General features: G+C 38.7%; 1 protein-coding gene across 1 annotated transcript in view; it reads right to left on the bottom strand.

Moving 5' to 3' along the window:
• Positions 1-12,792, bottom strand: part of LOC126079001 (protein PIP-1-like) — a 152,596-nt gene extending 139,804 nt beyond the window's left edge. The window contains exons 1-2 of the mRNA XM_049889874.1: positions 12,712-12,792; positions 11,014-11,127 (exon numbers count right to left, since the gene is read on the bottom strand). Of these exons, the coding sequence (XP_049745831.1) occupies positions 11,014-11,127; positions 12,712-12,772 (175 nt within the window). The 5' untranslated portion in view covers positions 12,773-12,792. The remainder of the gene's footprint in view (positions 1-11,013; positions 11,128-12,711) is intronic.
• Positions 12,793-20,081: the final 7,289 nt, after the last annotated feature.

Genomic DNA, 20,081 nt, shown 5'->3' with positions numbered 1-20,081 from the left:
GCCTACAAGGCATAACCAGACACTGCAACGAATTAAAAATTTTGGTTGGGGTGACCTCAGAGAGTAAACTAACCTCCAGATGATATTATAATCTAGACGTAACCAGTCAAAATTTATAAATCCCTCAATGACCCAATACTTGATCAACGGAACAAGTTACTCTAGGGATAACAGTGCAATTCTATTTTAGAGTCCCTTTTTTTTTTTTTTTTTTTATCAATAGTAGGGTTTATGACCTTGATGTTGGATCAGGACATCCTAATGGTGCAGCCACTATTAAAGTTTTGTTTGATCAAGAACTAAAGTCCTACATGATCTGAGTTCAGACAGAGTAATCCAGGTCGGTTTCTATCTATAGACAATTTCTTCCAGTAAGAAAGGATAAGAGAAATGGGGCCAACTCTGCTAAAGATCCCTGAACTAAATTTATGAAGTAATCTCAGTTTAGATAAGTAAATTTACCCTGCCCAAAACCAGGCCTTTTTAGGATGGCAGAGCCTGGTTATGGCGTAAAACTTATAAACAGAGGTTCAACTCTTCTTCTTAACAGTGTTCTTAATTAATCTCTTCTCATTAACTATGCCCATTTTACTAGCAGTAGACTTTCTCATCCTAATCAAACGAAAAGCTCTAGGGTACGTACAACTTCGCAAAGGCCCTAACATCGTCGGACCAGATGGTCTTCTCCAACCTATCTCAGATGAAACTAAAATATTCATTAAAGAACCTCTACATCCCCTAACCTCCTCAAAACTCATATTTATTATTACCCCCATTCTGGCCCTAACACTAGCTCTAACCATATGTGTCCCCCTTCCAATGCTTTATCCCTTTTAACTTAAATCTAAGCATACTATTCATTCTTGCAATATCAAGCCTAGCTGTATACTCTATTCTATGATCAGGTTGAGCACCAAACTTCAAATATGCCCTAACTGGAGCTGTACGAGCAGTAGCCCAAACTATTTCCTGTGAAGTCTCTCTAGCAATCATTATCCTGTCAGTAATACCAATACATGCGTCCTTCGCATGAATCGGTCTCACCATCACCCAGGAACACATATGACTAATTTTCCCCTTATGACCACTAACAATAATATGATTTATCTCGACTCTAGCAGACACTAATCGAGCCCCATTTGATCTAACTGAGGGAGAATCAGAACTTGTCTCTGGCTTCAGTGTAAAATACGTCGCCGGACCTTTGCTCTTTTCTTTACAGCTAAGTATGCCAGTATCATCATAATAAATGCTCTTACAACTATTCTGTTGCCACACGGTAAACTATAGGCAAATTTGCAGTTAACAAAATCACCTCAAAAATAAGGAATTTATACAATTGGATAGTCACTGTCTCCACTGTGTCTCCTTCTTACTGTTTAAGTGTTCTCAGGTGCATTTCACACTGGTCAGTGACCTTTGTGAATTTCATAATGTACTTAGAGAAATCTGTCATCAGTTTCTCTGATCCTCAGTTTCCCTCTTTTAACAATTCCCAGAGTCATTGAGTTGATAACTGAATTCATGAATGAATATCGCTTTACCGTATATCCGGTAATTACTATTGAGAACATGGAAGGAAAGGAAAGAAAATGTGCAAGAAAGCTGAATCCTCATCTATCACAGCAGTAAGGCCATAGAGAATGGCTAAAATTGATGGGTCAGAAATAAGGAATTTCAATGTACTATTTCATAGTGGTAAATCACAGTATAAAAATCTTAATACTGTTCAGATTTGTTACAGAAGATGAACAAAGGAATCCAGAGGACTGCTGAGATTTTAATAAGCACTAAGGGCACATTTGGATCTTATCTACTCATCTGAAACTCAGGGAATTTAGGGCAAGCTTCATAGAGAAGTTCGCATTTCATTTGCTTCTCATGGCTTGTTCAACAGGCATTCCTTCCTCACCTCTGAAGGGGTACAGGCTGACATTACTGGTCCCTTCTACATCCAAAATTCTTTCCTCAAGTCCATGAAGCTCACATGGCTACTAACAGGCCTCACTCATACTTTGTGCTGACTTGGAGGCCTACCAGCCATAGAGGAAAGAAAATAACTGAAAAAGTATTCTTTGTCTCTGTTCTAGTTTCCTCCAATTGCCTGGTTCCACATCCTACTATCTTGTGGCTTATCAGGCATTAAGTCAAAAAGGAAAGATTTGCATTTGAATATTGTTCTACACATTCATGGCTGTGTGTACTTGGGCAAGAGGTTTACCCTCTATGATGCTCCGCGTTATCATTTGTGAAAAGGGCCCCAAGTTTTGGTCTTTTTAATCATCTCATAAGCATGTGGAGTACAATAATGAAAAAGGAAGACAGAAGAATAATTGATGCATTCAAAGTGTGGTGTTGGTGATGAATATTGCTTATATCATGGACTGTCATAAGAGGGAACAAGTCAGTTTTAGGAGAAATACAACCAGAATGTTCCTAAAAAGCCAAAATTACGACACTTCAATTTGCTTACTTTGGTCACGTCATCAGGAAAGACGAACTGCCAGGAAAGAGGCAAGGAAACCGTTCCATGAGATGGATTACGCTAATTGCTATGACAATGGAGACAACTAATAATGATTAGGAAGATTGTGCAGGACTGGGCAATGTGTAATTCTGTTATGTATAAGGTCAGACTGAGTCACAGGCACTCCATAGAAACTAACGACAACATCATCAGTTGCTGTTTTAGACTTCTGAGGTTTAAATGAGACAAAGTAGATAAACATAGCCAACACAATGTTGGGTACACAGTAGGTGTTTAATGAAGACTAGTAATGAATTATTAAGGTTTCCCTTCCCCTGGCGGGAAACCCTGTTTGCATAGTGGTTAAGTGCTATGGCTGCTAAACAAAAGGTTAGCAGTTCAAATCCACCAGGCACTCCTAGAAACTCTATGGGGCGGTTCTACTCTGTGCTATAGGGTCACAATGTTGGTAAACATACTCCACATAATGCTGGGTGCACAGTAGGTGTTTAATGAAGGCTAGTAATGAATCATCAAGGTTTCCCTTGCCCGGGACTTTTAAGTTTTACAGACACTATCATATATACTTAATTCATAGGTTTTGTACATGGTAATTTTTACACCCCTTTACTACAAAACTGTGAGGATGTCAATATTAAAATCTGATCAATATGAGGGTCTTATACCTAAAATGCATTAAAAAAAAAACTACAACAATACAAGAACAAAAGATAAACAACCCACTCACAAAATGTGGAAAGGACATGAGTAGAATCTTCACAGTTCCCATCTAAGTTATATGTGTTATTTGGCATGATTGGTAGGTTATTTTCTTGTGGTCTGGGAAATTCAAAAAATGTTCCCATGGAAATTAAAGGTAATTACTTCTTCACATTACACCACTTGGACTTAACAAAATTTTCATAAGTTCACTCTTCTTTGGAATAGCAGGGGAGACATGTAGTGAGGGAGAATATGATTTAATGTACCAACCAACCAACCCACTGCTGTCGGGTCGATTCTGACTCATAGCAACCCTATAGGACAGAGTAGAACTTCCCCATAGAGTTTTCAATGAGCGCCTGGTGGATTTGAACTGCCAACCTTTTGGTTAGCAGCCATGGCATTTAACCACTATATCACCAGGGTTTCCATTTAATGTTAGAAGGGATAGTTAAAAAAAAAAAAAAAAAGAAAGAAAGAAAAAATATTTTGTTAGGTAGAGGCAAGAGTTGTACCAAGAAAAAAAATCTATGGAGGTGTCACTTGGAATGAGACTAGAACAGTGGCTCTCATCTAAGGGTGATCTCACCCCAGGGACCGTTTGGCAATGTCTGGAGACATTTCTGGTTGTCACAACTCGGGAGAGGTTTTATTACTGCTACCTACTGAATGGAGGCCAAGAATGCTGCTAAACATAGTACAATGCAGAGGATGTTGACCCACAACTAAGAACCATCCTGCCCAGAATACCAATAATCCTAAGGTAGAGAAACCTAAACTAGAATATGGGTAGGACCATGACTGGCCCAGGTCATAGGAAGCCATTTACAGGTTCTAGAGATAGAAAGATGGGAAAGTGCAATGTGTTCTGAGGGAGATGTAAACGTGGTATTGGTTCAAGTGCTGGGAGCACTAGGGTAGAAGATGAGGGTCAATTTGAGGAAAGTCTTGAATGCCCAACCAAGCAGTTGGTACATAATTAGCTGCACTAATATCTTAGTGTTTCTATAACAGAAAAAGTACAAGAGGTGGCTTTAATAAACTGAAATGTATTTCTTTACTGTTTTCAAAACTAGAAGTCTAAATTCAAGGTGTCAGCTCTAGGTGAAGACTCCTTCTCTACCTACCCTGGAAGAAAATCCTTGTCTCAGCTTCTGTATCTCTAGTGCTTTTCCTTCTTTGGAGATTTCCTCATGGCATCTATCTTTCCTCCTTTTTTGTTCACTTGCCTCTGTGTCTGTTCTGTTCTTTATATCTCAAAATTGATTAGGTTTAAGACAAAATCGGTAGGGGTATGTTCTCATTACATTATGAAGATAACCTACTCCCAATTGAGATAATATCCAGAGGTAGAGGGACTTGATATTCAGTACTATGTTGGAGATGTTCATATGTTCACATTAATGCTAACCCAAGATGCAGAGAAACATAATTTAATTACATAGGCCTGAGTGGTCTGAAGGACTATTAGGGTTTTTTCTTTTTTCTGCTTATCTAAGTCTGTTACCTCTCCTCTAAACCTTTAAGTCGGAGCCCTGGTGGTCCAATAGTTAAGCACTCGGCTGCCAACCAAAAACATGGTTCGTGCTACCCTCCCCACAGCTTCACCAGAGAAAGAACTGGTATTCTGCCCCTTTAAATATTACAGCTAGAAAACACTATGGAGCAGTTATCTCTCACATGGGGTCTCAGTGAATGAAAAAACAGCTTGAAGATACCAAATAGCTACAATCCCCTTAATGCTTCAAATATGGCAGTTTTAATCTTACAGTTATATACTTGTTTCCCAGATTAAAAAAAAAAAAAAGTATATGTTATTTTCAAAACAAATATTTTTTTTTAATTTTTATTGTGCTTTAAGTGAAAGTTTACAAATCAAGTCAGTCTCTCACATAAAAACTTATATACACCTTGCTACGTACTCCCAGTTGTTTTCCCCCCTAATGAGACAGTCAGCTCCCTCCCTCCACTCTGTCTTTTCATGTTCATTTCGCCAGCTTCTAACCCCATCTACCCTCTCATCACTCCTCCAGGCAGAAGATGCCAACATAGTCTCAAGTGTCCACCTGATCCAAGAAGCTCACTCCTCACCAGCATCCCTCTCCAACCCATTGTCCAGTCCAATCCATGTCTAAAGAGTTTGCTTTGGGAATGTTCCCTGTCCTGGGCCAACAGAAGGTCTGGTGGCCATGACCACTGGGGTCCTTCTAGTCTCTGTCACACCATTAAGTATGGTCTTTTTACAAGAATTTGGCTTCTGCAACCCACTGCTCTCCTGCTCCCTCAGGGGTTCTCTGTTGTGTTCTCTCTCAGGGCGGTCATCGGTTGTAGCCAGGCACTATCTAGTTCTTCCAGTCCCAGGCTGATGTCATCTCTGGTCTGTGTGGCCCCTTCTGTCTCTTGGGCTTGTAATTACCTTGGGTCCTTGGTGTTCTTCATTCTCCTTTTATCCAGGTGGGTTGAAATCAATTGATGCAACTTAGATGGCCGCTTGCTAGCATTTAAGACCCCAGACGCCACTCTCCAAAGTGGGATGCAGAATGTTTTCTTAATAGATTTTACTGTGCCAATTGACTTAGATGTCCCCTGTAACCATGGTCCCCAAACCCCTGCCCCTGCTATGCTGGCCTTTCAAAGCATTCAGTTTATTCAGGAAACTTCTTTGCTTTTGGTTTAGTCCAGTTGTGCTGACATCACCTGTATTGCATGTTGTCTTTCCCGTCACCTAAAGTTGCTCTTATCTACTATCAAAATAGTGAATACTCCTCTCCCACTCTCCCTCCCTCTCCCCTCTCGTAACCATCAAAGAATATTTTCTTCTCTGTTTAAACTATTTCTCGAGTTCTGATAATAGTGCTCTTATACAATATTTGTCCTTTTGCATCTGACTAATTTCACTGAGCATAATGCCTTCCAGATTCCTCTATGTTATGAAATGTTTCATAGATTCCTCACTGTTCTTTATCGATGCATAGTATTCCATTGCGTGAATACACTCCACACTAATTCTGTTCTATCAACATATAGAGGTTTAGAATTCACAATAAATAAAATGGAGAAATATTGTACAACAATATGGAGAACAATTACATTAGATCACAAAATGGAGGACATTTACACAATACTGAGAATCACGGACTAGCCAAGTTGACACATATTTTTAGTGTCAATCCTTTACACTTTTTGGTGTCATGTTTAAATCAAGAAGACCCAATGAGAATCCTAATGCCTTTACTCCAGTGATGTCAGATTCCAGGGTGATACTGAGAACAATGTTGATTTTATTCTCATCTCTTCACGTTTATCTGTTTTGTCTCCCTAGGAAAAATCCCTGTGTGGCAAGAGTGTTTATGCTCAACTGGTAACCTAAAGGTTGATGTTTTGAATCCACCCGGTGATGTTGCAGAAGAAAGGCCTGGCAACCTGCTTCCATAGAAATACAGGTGAGAAAACCATAAGAAGCAGTTTTACTCTGGAACACATGCTATTGCAATGTGTCATAATCACCTTGATGGCAACAGGCTTGCTTTTTAGTGTTTTTTTTTTTTGTCTCTAGGAAAGGAGAGTACATTTTCTTTATACTTGGCACCCTGAATTTTCACAATGCTATGTGTGAGTGGGGTCTTTTTTATTGATCTTAGTAGACATTTCAGAGACCCTTTCTATTTGACTACTTATATCTCATTTCATGAAAGGAAAATATTTTATTCAGATCACATTTCTTTGATAAATTCTTCTCATTCACTGCACTATATGTTCAACTGTGGTTGAACCAAGACAACAGAGAATTCACTGTCTGAACCATGAGCTTAGCACTAAATAGCAAGCTAAAGAAGTGTACTGCTGAGAGTGGACAAGTATCCTGAAGAGAACCTCTTCTGTGGTGCAGCCATGCAGGGATGACTGAAACCAAATGAAGAGATGAACACAAAGAAAAATCCCCCAGCACCCCTGACATCCTTGAAAGCACACCACGACAGCAATACACCACTAGAAGAATTTGAAGTCCATGATGAACTGAAAGAAATAATAGCAATAACAAAGACCAAACTATCATAACTCCTTACTAGATTGACCAAATCCTCACACTAACAGCCTGCACAGAAGAGAGTTGTTCATTTTATGTATCAATACTATTAACCTCAGCCTCTACTCTGGTACTCACAATGACCAACATTAGATAAAAAATAACAAGACACACAAAAAAAGCAATAGGATCCCAACAATTGTCAAGAAATTAATCGCTAGAGCTAGAATGAGCAATTGCCCAATTGTTGGAAGTGAAATATGGACATTAAAATGACTATAATTAGTATGACAAAAGATTAGGTTGAAAACTTTGACAACATATACGAAGACACGAAGTACTTGAAAAGAGAAATAGAATCTCTAAGAAAGACTCAAAGAAAGACGTTAGAAATAAAACAACACAGCACAGGTAAAGAATTTCAATGATGTGCTCATGAGTAAACTAAGCACAGCTGAGGAAAGAGTTAATAAACTTGAAAAGAATGCCACATAAAGCATTCAGACTGAAACACAAAAAGATTAAGGAATAAAAAAGAAGAGGAAGAGTACATCCACAAACTTTGAGAAAATATAAGTCTAATACATGTGATTGGTTTCTCAAAACAGAATCAAGCAGAAATAACACCTAAAGAGGAAATGGCCATGGTTTTTCAAAAATAACGAAAGTCATTAAAACACAAATGTAAGAAACTGAAAGAATCCCCAAACCAGATAAATATTGGGAAAAAAAAAAAAAACATCAAACCGTTGGAAATCAAAGATAAAGAGAAAATCTAAACATCAACAAGGGAAAAGAGCTCTTTTTGTACTGAGAAACAAAAATAGGCACTCTACCAGAAAACTCATCAGAAACTATGCAATCTAATTGACAGTGGAGTGAGGCTTTCAAACACTGAAAGAAAAACCTCCAGTCCAGAACTGTATACCCAGCATAAATACTTTGAACACTGAAGGTAAAATAACAATTTTTCTAAAAAAAATTGAAGTTGAGGTAATTCATTGCGAGCAGCACCTTAGAAGAAATGTTAAGGAAGTTCTTCAGATAAGAGTATGGTACCAAATAGAAACTTGGGTCTATACAAGGACTTGAAGAGCACCAGAAATGGCATGAATGAAGGTAAACGTAAAAGACATTGTTTTACTTATTTTTAAATGCTCCAAAAAGTAATTGACTAAGGTGAAAATAGTAACAATGTATCCTTAGGTATACAGTACATATGTAAAAGTAAAATATATGACGATAGCATGAAGAAAGGTAGGGAGAAATTGAAAGTATACTTTCATAAGTTTCTTCTTTTTATGTTCAGTGGTATAATATAATTTAAGGTAAATTGTGACAAGTAACAGATATATACCACAAGCCCTAGCAACCACTAAAACACTTTAGGAAAGTGGTATAATAAGCCAATAATGATGCACATAAAATGGAATCACAACAAATATGAGATCTAAAAGTGGACATAGAAAGTGCCTATATTTTTCTAAGGAAAAAATAGAAAGACAACTAGTAGTATGGTAGATTTAAATATGACCACATGAATAATTACATTAAAAGTAAAGAGTATAAAATGCCAATTAAAAGGCAGAGATTGTCTAATTGTATAAAAAACAAGGACCAACTATATGCTGTGCTCCAAAACAGTCTACTTTAAATTAAAGATAAAGCTAGATAGATAGGAAAAGTAAAAGGATATAGAAAGATATATCATGTAAATACTAACCCAAGGAAAGCTGAAGAGGCTGTTTTGCCAGGAAAATGAATATTATCAGGAATAAAGAAGGATATTACTTAGTTATAAAAATGTCTGTACACCAAGAATACATAATAATCCTGACTGTTTTATGTACTAACAATTTCAAAATGCATAAAGCAACACCAATGGAAACAAAGAAATAGATCAACTCATAATAATCCCTACAGATTTCAAAACTCTTAGTAATCAATAGAACAAGCTGACCAAAAAAAAAAAAAAACCCACTAGATGAAATACCTAAATACATTGTCAGATAATGAGTCCTAATTGGCATCTGTAGAATACACAGCAGTAGTGAAATATCCCTTCCTTTCAACTGCTCTGGAACATTCATGAAGACAGACTATTGCTGTAGCTGTGTTAGTTATCTGGTGCTTCTATAACAGAAATACCACAAGAGGATGGCTTTAACAAACAAAAATTTATTTTTGCACAGCTTTGAAGGTTAGAAATCCAAAGTCAGAGGGCTAACTCAAGGGGAAGGCTTTCTCACTCTATTAGTTCTCTTGTCTCTTCAGCTTCTGCTTCCTGGGTGCCTTGGAGATCTCCATGTGCCTTGGCATCTATCTTACATCATCTCAGCTCTGTTTGCTTTTTTAACTTCTTCTGTATCTAAAATGAGATTGACTCAAGACATATCCTACATTAATCCTGGCTCATTAACATAACAAAGACAACCCGTTCTCAAAGGGGATTGTAACCACAGGCATAAACTTTAGGATTCATAACACATATTTTGGGGGGACGTATTTCAATCCATACCAATGACCATAAAACAAATCTCAACAAATTTAAAATGAATTATACAGAAGGGAGGAACAAAGCAAATGAAGGAGACCAGAGTCTAAGAAATGACAGAGCTCCGCAGTTGGTGGGAGAGAGAAAACCTCTATCAGTTGGATTGAGCGCCTAAAATCTGAGCACTTGGAGTTAGGAAGAGAGCATATTTCAGGACTTGGACAATGTTGGGGAAAAAGAGCCCAGTCCTTTGAGGCTTACACATGAGAAATGAGAAGGGCTGAGCTGGAGAACCAAAGCTTGGGATCAAAATCAAAGGTTATACATTCTGTTACAGAAATTCCTGTCTTTGCAGCATGAAAGAACCATTGTATAAGGTCCTTGGACTGCGGTCATGTTGGTGCAGTTGGCCCTACAGTCCTGGTATCCATGGAGGTACCTGTTATCTGGAGAAGAAGAAAGACAAGAAAGGGGATCCTTATTTTTTGCCTTTGTGAGTCCTCTCCAAGAAGGCAAACATTTGCCACCTAAGAGGTAAGCAGTAAACTTTTCTTGGAAGAGGAAGAATCAGTGACTCAGTGAGTCAGGTTAAACAGTAGGCTGCTGCTTGGTGGGAAGGGACTGAGATGACTGAGGTGGACCCCTGATGGGTCGACCTCCCCAAACCCTAAATCCTTCCTACTGAGCCCTGGTTACCTGAAAGCCCAACCACAAATATGCCCCAGTGGAATATTTACAGCCCAATTCCTGTCATCCCTTAAAATCTAATAGCATCTTGCTTGTTTTTCTAATTTCTTCCATTAGAGAACGACTCAAGACATACCCTACACCCTGGCTCATTAACAAAACAAAGACAACCAATTCTCAAATGGGATTATAACCACAGGCATAGAGGTTAGGATTTATATATGTATATTTTTTATACTGGGGGGACATATTTCAATCCATACCAGTGGCCATAAAATAAGCCTCAACAAATTTAAAATAAATTATACAGAAAGGAGGAGCAAAGCAAATGAAGGAGGCTAGAATCTAAAAAAGGACAGAGCTCCACAGGTAGTGGGAGGGAGAACCCAAGGGCCCAGAGATCCTTTAGCAAATCCTTTTTCTCCTTTTAGGTATACTGGTCCCTTTAAGAGTCAGTGGCAACACTGCACCAGAACCACAGGGCCCTGTCCCAACTCTTTAGCGGGAAAAAGACTCTCTCTCACTCTCTGCTCAAGCTCCCAGGGCTGCTGAGAGAACCATCTCTTGAAAATTTGGAAAGGGTCAGGACAAGAGGGCTTCTCTTTTACCACCTACCATTATAATACTTCCTCTGAAGGCACTCCTCATTTTCCTTGGCTGTGCAGATGGCTCTTCGATGTTGGCAACTCCCATCAGGTCTGACACGAAAGCACTGGTGACAACGTAGAGCTGGAATGCCCAAAACAGCATAATGAGGCTCTTTCAGAAGATGGTGCCCACCACCACGCCCACATTGTTCATACCACATCTAGTATGAATGATGGTCAGGTCTCCACACGCATTGGTGTTGGTTATTGTGCTAAAAGAGTGATTTCATTTCTCTGTGGTTGGCTTCAATCAGTGGAGCCTCTCCTGCATCTTTGGGGGACCTGCACCAAGGGCCTTTGTGGAGAGGAGGCACCTTTCCCTGTGGGGCAAGGCTTGTGCCTAAGCAAGACAGAATTTCTATATTCACAAGTACTCAGGCTTCCTGAAATGGACTGTTTTCCAGTAGGGAGAAAATTAAGGCCTACATTGCAGCTCCCCCAGGCCTCACGTGCTGTGACCCTGGAATCCTTCTCGCAGTCATTTCAGAACAACCCTAGTTATCTGTCCTCTTCACACACAAAGAACTTTCTTAGATCCCTTTCAGCTCAAATTTACAGCTCTCAGAAAGGAAGCTTGAGGAATTTGAGAGTATCGTGAATTAATACTATGTGAGGAACTTTTAAATTTTGAGGTGGCGGTAGGTCTATTTCAGGGGATTTCAGGACTAAAGTGAAGCACTCCATTCTGAAATTAAACTGAAGGTTTTACTTTACACTCCTGAAAACCATTAGGCTTCTGTTAAAGTTTGCTGTTTGAAAAACAAACCTCAGTTGTGTTCGTTAAGAGATTTCCTGTAGCTGGTCATAGAAAAAACTTCATTGAGCTGTTAAAGCAAAATTAAAGCCTATAAATATACACATTGTTTTAAGTACCTCAGAAGAACTTCCTCAGCAAATATCTGGACCTTATCTCTGTTTTCCTTTCAGCTAAATAAGCAGAGTTTATTTACACTTTCCTAAGTAACGTCACCCCGTATCCAAAGATTCCAGTTAAGTTGGCCCAGCTGTAAACGTATCATTAAACTTCCATGACAAAATTGTTTATATTTTTCATTTTAGAAGAATTGCCTTCGTTAAATAGTATCAGGTATGAGAGATTAGCGTTACCCTAGATTGTGAAATAAAGAAAATTTTACAGTTAATTGCTACCCTTGTAAATCTCACCTCCTATCTTGCGATTGCTTTCATGTGAAACTGTGATCTGTACTCACTAGATTTGTTAAATGTCTTTGTTTTTCCTGTAAGGCAGAGCATACCATTACGGCCAAACTGGATGCATGCTCTACTACACTTCGTTCTTTCAATAGATGTTATTTCTTTTACATATCAGATTGGAGTGTTGGTCCAGTGACTTCACTAGGACAATATTAGTGTGGGAGGTAAGTTGAGCCTGAAGTAAAACAGGGAAGAAAGGAGGAAGAAATGAAGAGGAGCATTTTGGGGCCAAAAGTGAAGGAGAAAGTAAAGAAGAGTGGAGGCCTAGGAGGAGGAAAACAAGTGGGGGTAGCATGGGGGCTGTGAAGACTACCTCTAAAGGGAAGGTCAGGACCATTCTTGCACCTCATTTCTCACTTCCCCATGGAACAACAATCCACAGCTGCCTGTGTGGGTTCTGCAAACCTATACCCAACCCCCACTATCCCTTATTATGACCCCAGAAGCTTACCTTGCAAGAAGCCCAACAGCAAGGAGAGGCTCAGTAGCAGCAGTAGGCAGCGCTTATCCATCTCAGAACCCAACACCAAGGAGAAGCAGAAGGCAGAATAGAGCCTGAAGGTGTCTCACACACTCAGAATTGCTGCTTTATAAACCCAGGCTAGGAGGGACAGCCAATGAGAGTTCAGGTGGAGGGTGTACATGCCTTGCCAGAAGGCAGTCATGACCCTGGCTCCTACCAGCATTTCTGGTTCTGCTCACTTTCATGGCCAGCCAAGGCAACAACATTCTTTCATGGCTTCTTCTATCTCAATTGAACCAGCTTTAAAATGGAGAAACATATCTGCCTTACTCAGCCAAAGTGTTTGTGAGTATCGTTTACTGACTCTGGATCACACTGGCCTCAAATTCCATACATCACAGCAGTACTTCTCTAACATATGATGGGAGTAAAGATATTTGAAGCTCATAAAAAAATGAAGTTCAGAGAAATGCATATGTACCTTGACTGTGGCAAAATGCAGACCTGAACACAAAATAGGAGCAAGGTGGTTTACCTTCCACATTGCATTCCAGACCAAATATTGTTGTTAGCTGCTGCCCAGTCAGCTACTGTCCTCATGACAACCCCATGTGTTACAAAAGTACAACTACTCCATAGGGTTTTCTTGGCTATAATGTTTAAGGGAGTAGATCACCAGGCCTTTTGTTCTATTATGCCATTGAGTGGGTTGGAACTGTCAACCTTGTGATTAGCAACAGATACAAAAAGCTTGTGCCACTCAAGCTTCTTCCAGGTTAGACTCAGTTTAATCCATAACAATCAGGTTGATCATAAGTATTTACACAGATGTTGCAAGAATGGTAATTTATTGTATATAAAAAAAAAAATGTATAGGCCTCTTAAATTTGCTTTGCTGAATGTTTTCATAAGAAATTGCAGACTAAATTTATAAAAGTCCCTTCAAAGCTAGGAAGCCAAGCCAAGAACTTGTCACCAGATTTCACCTGCAGTACCAACAGATTTGAATTAGTTCATCTCTTCTTCAAGTCCCCAAATCTTGTAAGGCACTCTTCTCATTTGATGACACTCTCCAAGTGAATCATTACATTTCAAATAAATCTAATAATTTTTAGAACCTCTCTGTTTACAAGTAGAAAGAAAATAAATCTGTTGAGACTTTTCTGGGGATCTCTTGGGAAATGCCAAAAGACAAGTTTTAGGTATAAAGATATCATTTAAGATTAGATTTTGAGATGTTTGACATTTAGTTAAATAGAATCTCGGGTCATAGAGAAACAATGTTAGGATATCTACATAACCAAAGAGATAATAATGATATTTGTATTTGTATTTTCTTAAGCAATCAAGGACATGATAAAGTCAACATAAGATCAGGAACTTTGCCTAGAAGGTAAAGCAGATTTATAGAAGATAAAAAGAAGCTTTTAAAAGGTCTTCCTAAGCACAACCCAGTTATTAAGGAAAATTTAGTTATTTTAGAGAAGATAAAACCAAATTCTAGCTTTGTGTATTAATTGATGCTAAAGATTTCCAAAAATCGTATCAAGTCTTAGTTAGCTTTGAATGTAAGAACATCGCTTTACCACAAACCTTCTATTACTTTTCATAAAAACAGAGCTTTGTTCCACACTTACTTTTTTCTCATTCTAGAATGGCTAGATATTTTACATTAGAACAAAAGTTGCTCTCTGGTTTTAACAGAATCCATCTTGTATACCTTGCCTAATCTAGGCTAAATCCAAGATTTAATCTACCAAAAGAGCTTGAAAACCGTGTTTAAGCTGTTATACTAAAAACATAATTGCTGTTGAAATTTTTTTTTTGTCATGACAAATTCACTTTCATTAATTTCTGATAATAATGGGACTATTCAATTTTTTAAATGGTCATTTATCTTGAAATTAATAAAAATACAACTTCTTGAAAGGATATGATTACCTAATTTGGTAATAGCATCCAGAGGTAGAAAAATATGACATATACACACTGTCATGGATTGATTTACGTTCCCCCCCAAAAATGTGAATCAATTGTGCTGAGCCATGATTCCAGGTATTGTGTGATTTTCCTATATGTTGTAAATCCTGCCTCTATGCTGTTAATGAGGGAGGATGGGCTCAGTTGTGTTAGTGAGGCACGACTCAATCCATAGGATTGGATTGTGTTTTGAGGGAATCTCTTGTAGCATAAAAGAAAGAAGTGAACAGAGAGAAAGCGGGACCTCATACCACCAAGAAAGCAGTGCCAGGAGCAGAGCTTGTCCTTTGAACCCGGGGTTCCTGCTCAGAGATGCTCCTAGTCCAGGGGAAGATTGATGGGAAGGCCGACAGAGAGAGAAAGACTTCCCTTGAAGCTGACACCCTGAATTTAGATTTTAGCCTACTTTTTTTTTTTTTTTATCATGGGAGAATAAACTTCTCTTTGTTAAAGCCATCCACTTGTATTTCTGTTATAGCAGCACTAGATGAACAAGACACACACATAACATACACCTATATAGATATGGGAGCAGAAAGTAAAAGCTACTTCTCCTGAAGTCGGGGATTTAACCCTCTCTTCTGCACCTTTTAAAGAATCTTTTGCAGAGGCATTTTTGGAATTGTTCTGACTTTTAGAAGCTACATCAAATCAATCAAAATAAGCACCACAATATCTTAGAGATGTGAGGGATCCCCTTATATCTAGTGGACTGCTTAAATCAACCAATTTACTGATCTTGAAAAATCTCCAACGTAACCACTATAGGCCCAAATTTTCTTTGGTTAAATTATACCATTTAGAAAGATAGGTACAAGAATTAGAAATGAGATAACATGTAAAAGCAGAACTTTTCCAGAAATAGGAGAGACCTGAGACTTAAATGACTCTATGAGAGCTGGCAAGTTTGGTAGGAATGTGAGACTCATGCATCTTTTTCCTAGGGCCACATCTTTATAGTTCAAAAAAAAAAAACAAAGAAAAAAAAAACCCATTGCTCTTGAATTGATTCCAACTCATATAGACCCTATAGGACAGAGTAGAACTGCCCCATAGAGTTTCCAAGGAATGCCTGGTGGATTTGAACTGCCGACCTTTTGGTTAGCAGCCATAGCACTTAACCACTATGCCACCAGAGTTTCTCTTTATGGTTGGCCACTTCCAAATGCAGATCTGACAGTCTGTTTCCTCTCACAAGTGGAAAACCAGAGAGAAAACTGTCTCTGGATCAAAGCTAAGCTCTCAGGAGAAAAACAAAACAGAAGGTGACCCACATCCAGTTTTATAGGTGACTCACAATAAACTTTATTCAAGTTGAAGTTCATCTGGTAAGACTGTCAAACTAGTCTGTCTGTGAGACTGGCTTGAAGAACAGGCTGAAGGAGCCTAAAACTGTGTTCTATGTTATAATTCTCCTTTTTATGGCAAATAACACTTTCAGACAGCCCAATAAAAAATAGTAACAGTAGCACAAAGAAAGCATATGGTGTTTATTCAATCAATTAATCTGTGTGCACACAGGGAATCCTCTCTATTTAGACAAATAGGGAGACTCATCTTAAGCCAGATAAAGCAAGTTTTTAAAGAGAAGAGAGAGGAAATACAAAAGAAATTTAAGCAAAAAGGCTAACCTTAGCATGATTAATTTGAACCATGCTCCCCGGCCTTCCTGAGGTTAGTTGATATTGGCCACCAGGTGGTGTTTGTAGCCTGGTCAGCCTCTGCTCATTTGCACAGATTCTCAGGTGTTGTCAGGAAGTTGCAAATAAAAAAGACAGCTTAGCTACTTCAGAAATTCCAAGCATTGTTTCTCATGGAAAAGAACAAAAGCCAATGTAAACTGGGAAAAGTTAAATTTTTGTACACAGTAAAATTTAAGCAACTTTATGATCTACAAAAAACCTATCATATAAAGGGACTTGCACAATTTGATAATCACTGTGTCTCCTTATTCCTTTTGTGTGTTCTTGGGTGCATTCTACGTTGGTCAATGACCTTTGTAAATTTTCCCATGTACTTACAGGAATCTATCAATTTCTCTTGCCCTCAGTTTCTCTCTTTAACAATCTCCCGAGTCATTCAATCAATATCTGAATTGATGAGTGAGTACTGGTTTACCTATATTGTGTAATGACTGCAATCAGAAAATGGAAGGAGAGGAAAGGAAATGTGCAAGAAAGTTGAATCCTCATCTATCCTATCAGTAATTGTATAGATTACATTTAAACTTGATGAATTAGAAATACCAATATGATTTCATAGAGACAAAACCCAGAAAAATTCCTGAAGTAGTTAAGAGTGACTGCTGAAGATGAATAAAGGTATCCAGAAGATTGCCTAGTTTTTAAATAAACACTATGTTCACAGGTAGATGTTATTTAATCACCTGAAACTCAGAGAAGTCAGAGCAAATTTTCTAGAGGAGTTTCCATTTCATATTCTTGTCATGGCTTGTTCAGCAGACATTGAGTCCTCTCCACTGAAGAGGTACGGTCTGAAACCACTGGTCCATTCTACATCCAAAATTCTTACCTTAAAGTTCATGAAGCCCACATGGCCACCAGGAGACCCAATTCATAATTTAAGCTGACATGGAGAAAAACTAGCCGTAAACAAACAAACTCATGGCCGTCGAGTCTATTCCAACCCATACTTCCTATAGAACAGAGTAGAAATGCCCCATAGGGTTTCCAAAGAGTGATTGGTGGATTCGAACTGCCAACTTTTGGTTGGCAACCATAGCACTTAATCACTACTCCATCAGAGTTTCCAGACCAGCCACAGAAAACAGAAAAGAGGTGAAAGACCATTCTTTGTTTCTAGGTTACGTTCCTCCAAATTGTCTTGTTCCACCCCCTACTAGACAATTTGGAGGAACCTAGACTAGAAACAAATTGTCTGGTTCCAACCCCTACTCGCCCACACATCTGTCAGTCTGTCATGCTGTGGGGGCTTCCGTTATGCTGTGAATCTGGAAGCTATGCCACTGGTGTTCAAATACCAGCAGGGTCACCCATGGGGAACAGGTTTCAGCTGAGTTTCCAGACTTAGACAGAGCAGGAAGAAGGGCCCAGCAGTTTAATTCTAAAAAGAATTAGCCAGTGAAAACCTTATGGATAGCTTTGGAACATTGTCTGTTATAGGGCCGGAAGATGAGGCCCCCTGGGTTGGAAAGCACTCAAATGATGACAGGGGAAGAGTTGCCACCTCAAAGCAGAGTCGACCTTAATGATGTGGATGGAGTCAAGCTTTTGGGACCTACATTTGCTGGTGTGGTATGGCTCAAAATGAGAAGAAATAACTCCAAACATTGATTAACAATCGGAATGTGGAACACATGAAGAATCCAGGAAAATTGGAAATCATCAATAATGAAGTGGAATGCATAAACATCGATAACCTAGGCATTGGTAAGCTGAAATGGACTGGTATTGGCCATTTTGAATCAGACAAACATATAGTCTACTATGCTGGGAAAGACAACTTGAAGAAGAATGGTGTTGCATTCATTATCAAAAAAGAACATTTGAAGAGCTACCCTGAAGTACAACACTGTCAGTGATAGGATAGTATGCATATGTCTACAAGGAAGACCAGTTAATGTGACTGTTATTCAAATTTATATACCACCCGCTAAGGCCAAAGGTAAAGAAATTGAAGATTTCTACCAACTTCTACAGTCGGAAATTAATTGAAAATGCAATCAGGATGCATTGATAATTATTGGTGATTGAAATGTGAAAGTAGGAAACGAAGAAGCATTGGTAGTTGGAAAATATGTCTTCAGACAATGTTATACATAAGGTGACACTAGGTCAGAACCACTCCACAGGAACAAATGACAACAATACCATCACTTGCTATGTTTTAGGCTTCTGAGATTTCAATGAGATAATGTAGGTGAACATAATCAGCACAATGCCAGGAACAAAGCAGGTATTTAACAAAGAATAGTAATGAATTATTGAGGTTTCCCTTCCTTTGAAGGATTAAGTTTTGCAGAAATTATCATGTACACTTAATTTATATGTTATGCATATAGTACTTTGATGGATTCCCATTTACACACTGTGAGACATGTCAATATAAAAACCCGATCAACATAAGAGTCTAATCCCTAAAATCTAAAAATAATTGCAACAACTCAACAACAAAAAGACAAACAACCCAATCACAAAATGGGCAAAGAACATGAACAGAATCTTCACCAAAGAGAACATCCAAGCAGCTAACAAACTTACGAAAAGATATTCATGATCATTAACCATTAGAGAGATGAAAATCAAAACTATGAGATAACCATTTACCCCAACTGACATGGTACTGATAGAAAAAAAAAAGCAGATAAAAACAAATGTTGCCTGGAGGTGCGGAGGTCAGAACACTGATCCTTTGTTGATGTGATTATAAAATGGTACAACAACCAAAGAAAACAGTATGGTGCTTTCACAAAATTGGAAATAGATCTACCCGATGATCTAGCAATCCCACTGCTGGCTATATACCCTCCAAAAAACCCGTTGCCGAACAGTCTATTCTGACTCGGAGTAACCCTATGGGCAGAATAGAACTACCCCATAGGGTTCCCAAGGAGCAGCTGGTGGATTTGAATACCTGACCTTTTGGTTAGCAGTCGAAAACTTAAACTCTACATGTAAATACAAATATGTGGGTGCAGACACCTATATACATTGAAGACACAAACACAGATCCTTCACAGACATAACCAAACACCTTCCAAGATTGACTTTCTGGATTTGAAAACTTAGGATCATTGTCTCATGGGACAACTCAGCCAATTGGTGTAACATAGCTCACAAAAAACATGATCGACATCCTAGTGAAGTGAGTAGCATCTGGGATCTTGAAAGCTTGTGAGCTGCCATCTAAAACATATCTACGGGTCTCTACTTGCCTGGAGCAAACAGAAAAATGTTAACCAATGGGTCAGAGAAGAAAAAAGTCTATAGGAGCCAGAAATACATCTATCCCGAGACCAGAAAAACTAACTTGTTCCTGGCTACCACCACTGACTGTTCTGACTGGGGTCCCAGATAGAGTGGGAGAAAAATGTAGAGCAGTGCTCAAATTCTTAATTAAAAGTCAGACAAAGTGGAACAGAAGAGAGCAGAGGACTCCCTGAGACTATTGCCCTGAGATACTCTTTAAACTTAGAACTGAGTCTGTGCTCTGGGATCACCTTTTAGCAAAATAGCAGAGTGGCACACAGAGTTAAGGACATTACCTGTAAGATGGGTGCTCTACTTAACCACAATCAGTAGGAGACCCGAAGGTCAACAAGTACTCAAAGGCAAAGATAAGAAGATGAGGAGGCAAGGAAACATGCTACTGAAAATGGAACAAAAAAACACAAAGAA

Source organism: Elephas maximus, chromosome 7, assembly GCF_024166365.1.
Source record: "Elephas maximus indicus isolate mEleMax1 chromosome 7, mEleMax1 primary haplotype, whole genome shotgun sequence".
Lineage (NCBI taxonomy): Eukaryota > Metazoa > Chordata > Mammalia > Proboscidea > Elephantidae > Elephas > Elephas maximus.
Note: the sequence above shows the minus strand (reverse complement) of the source record. Positions and strands in the feature narration are given on the sequence as shown.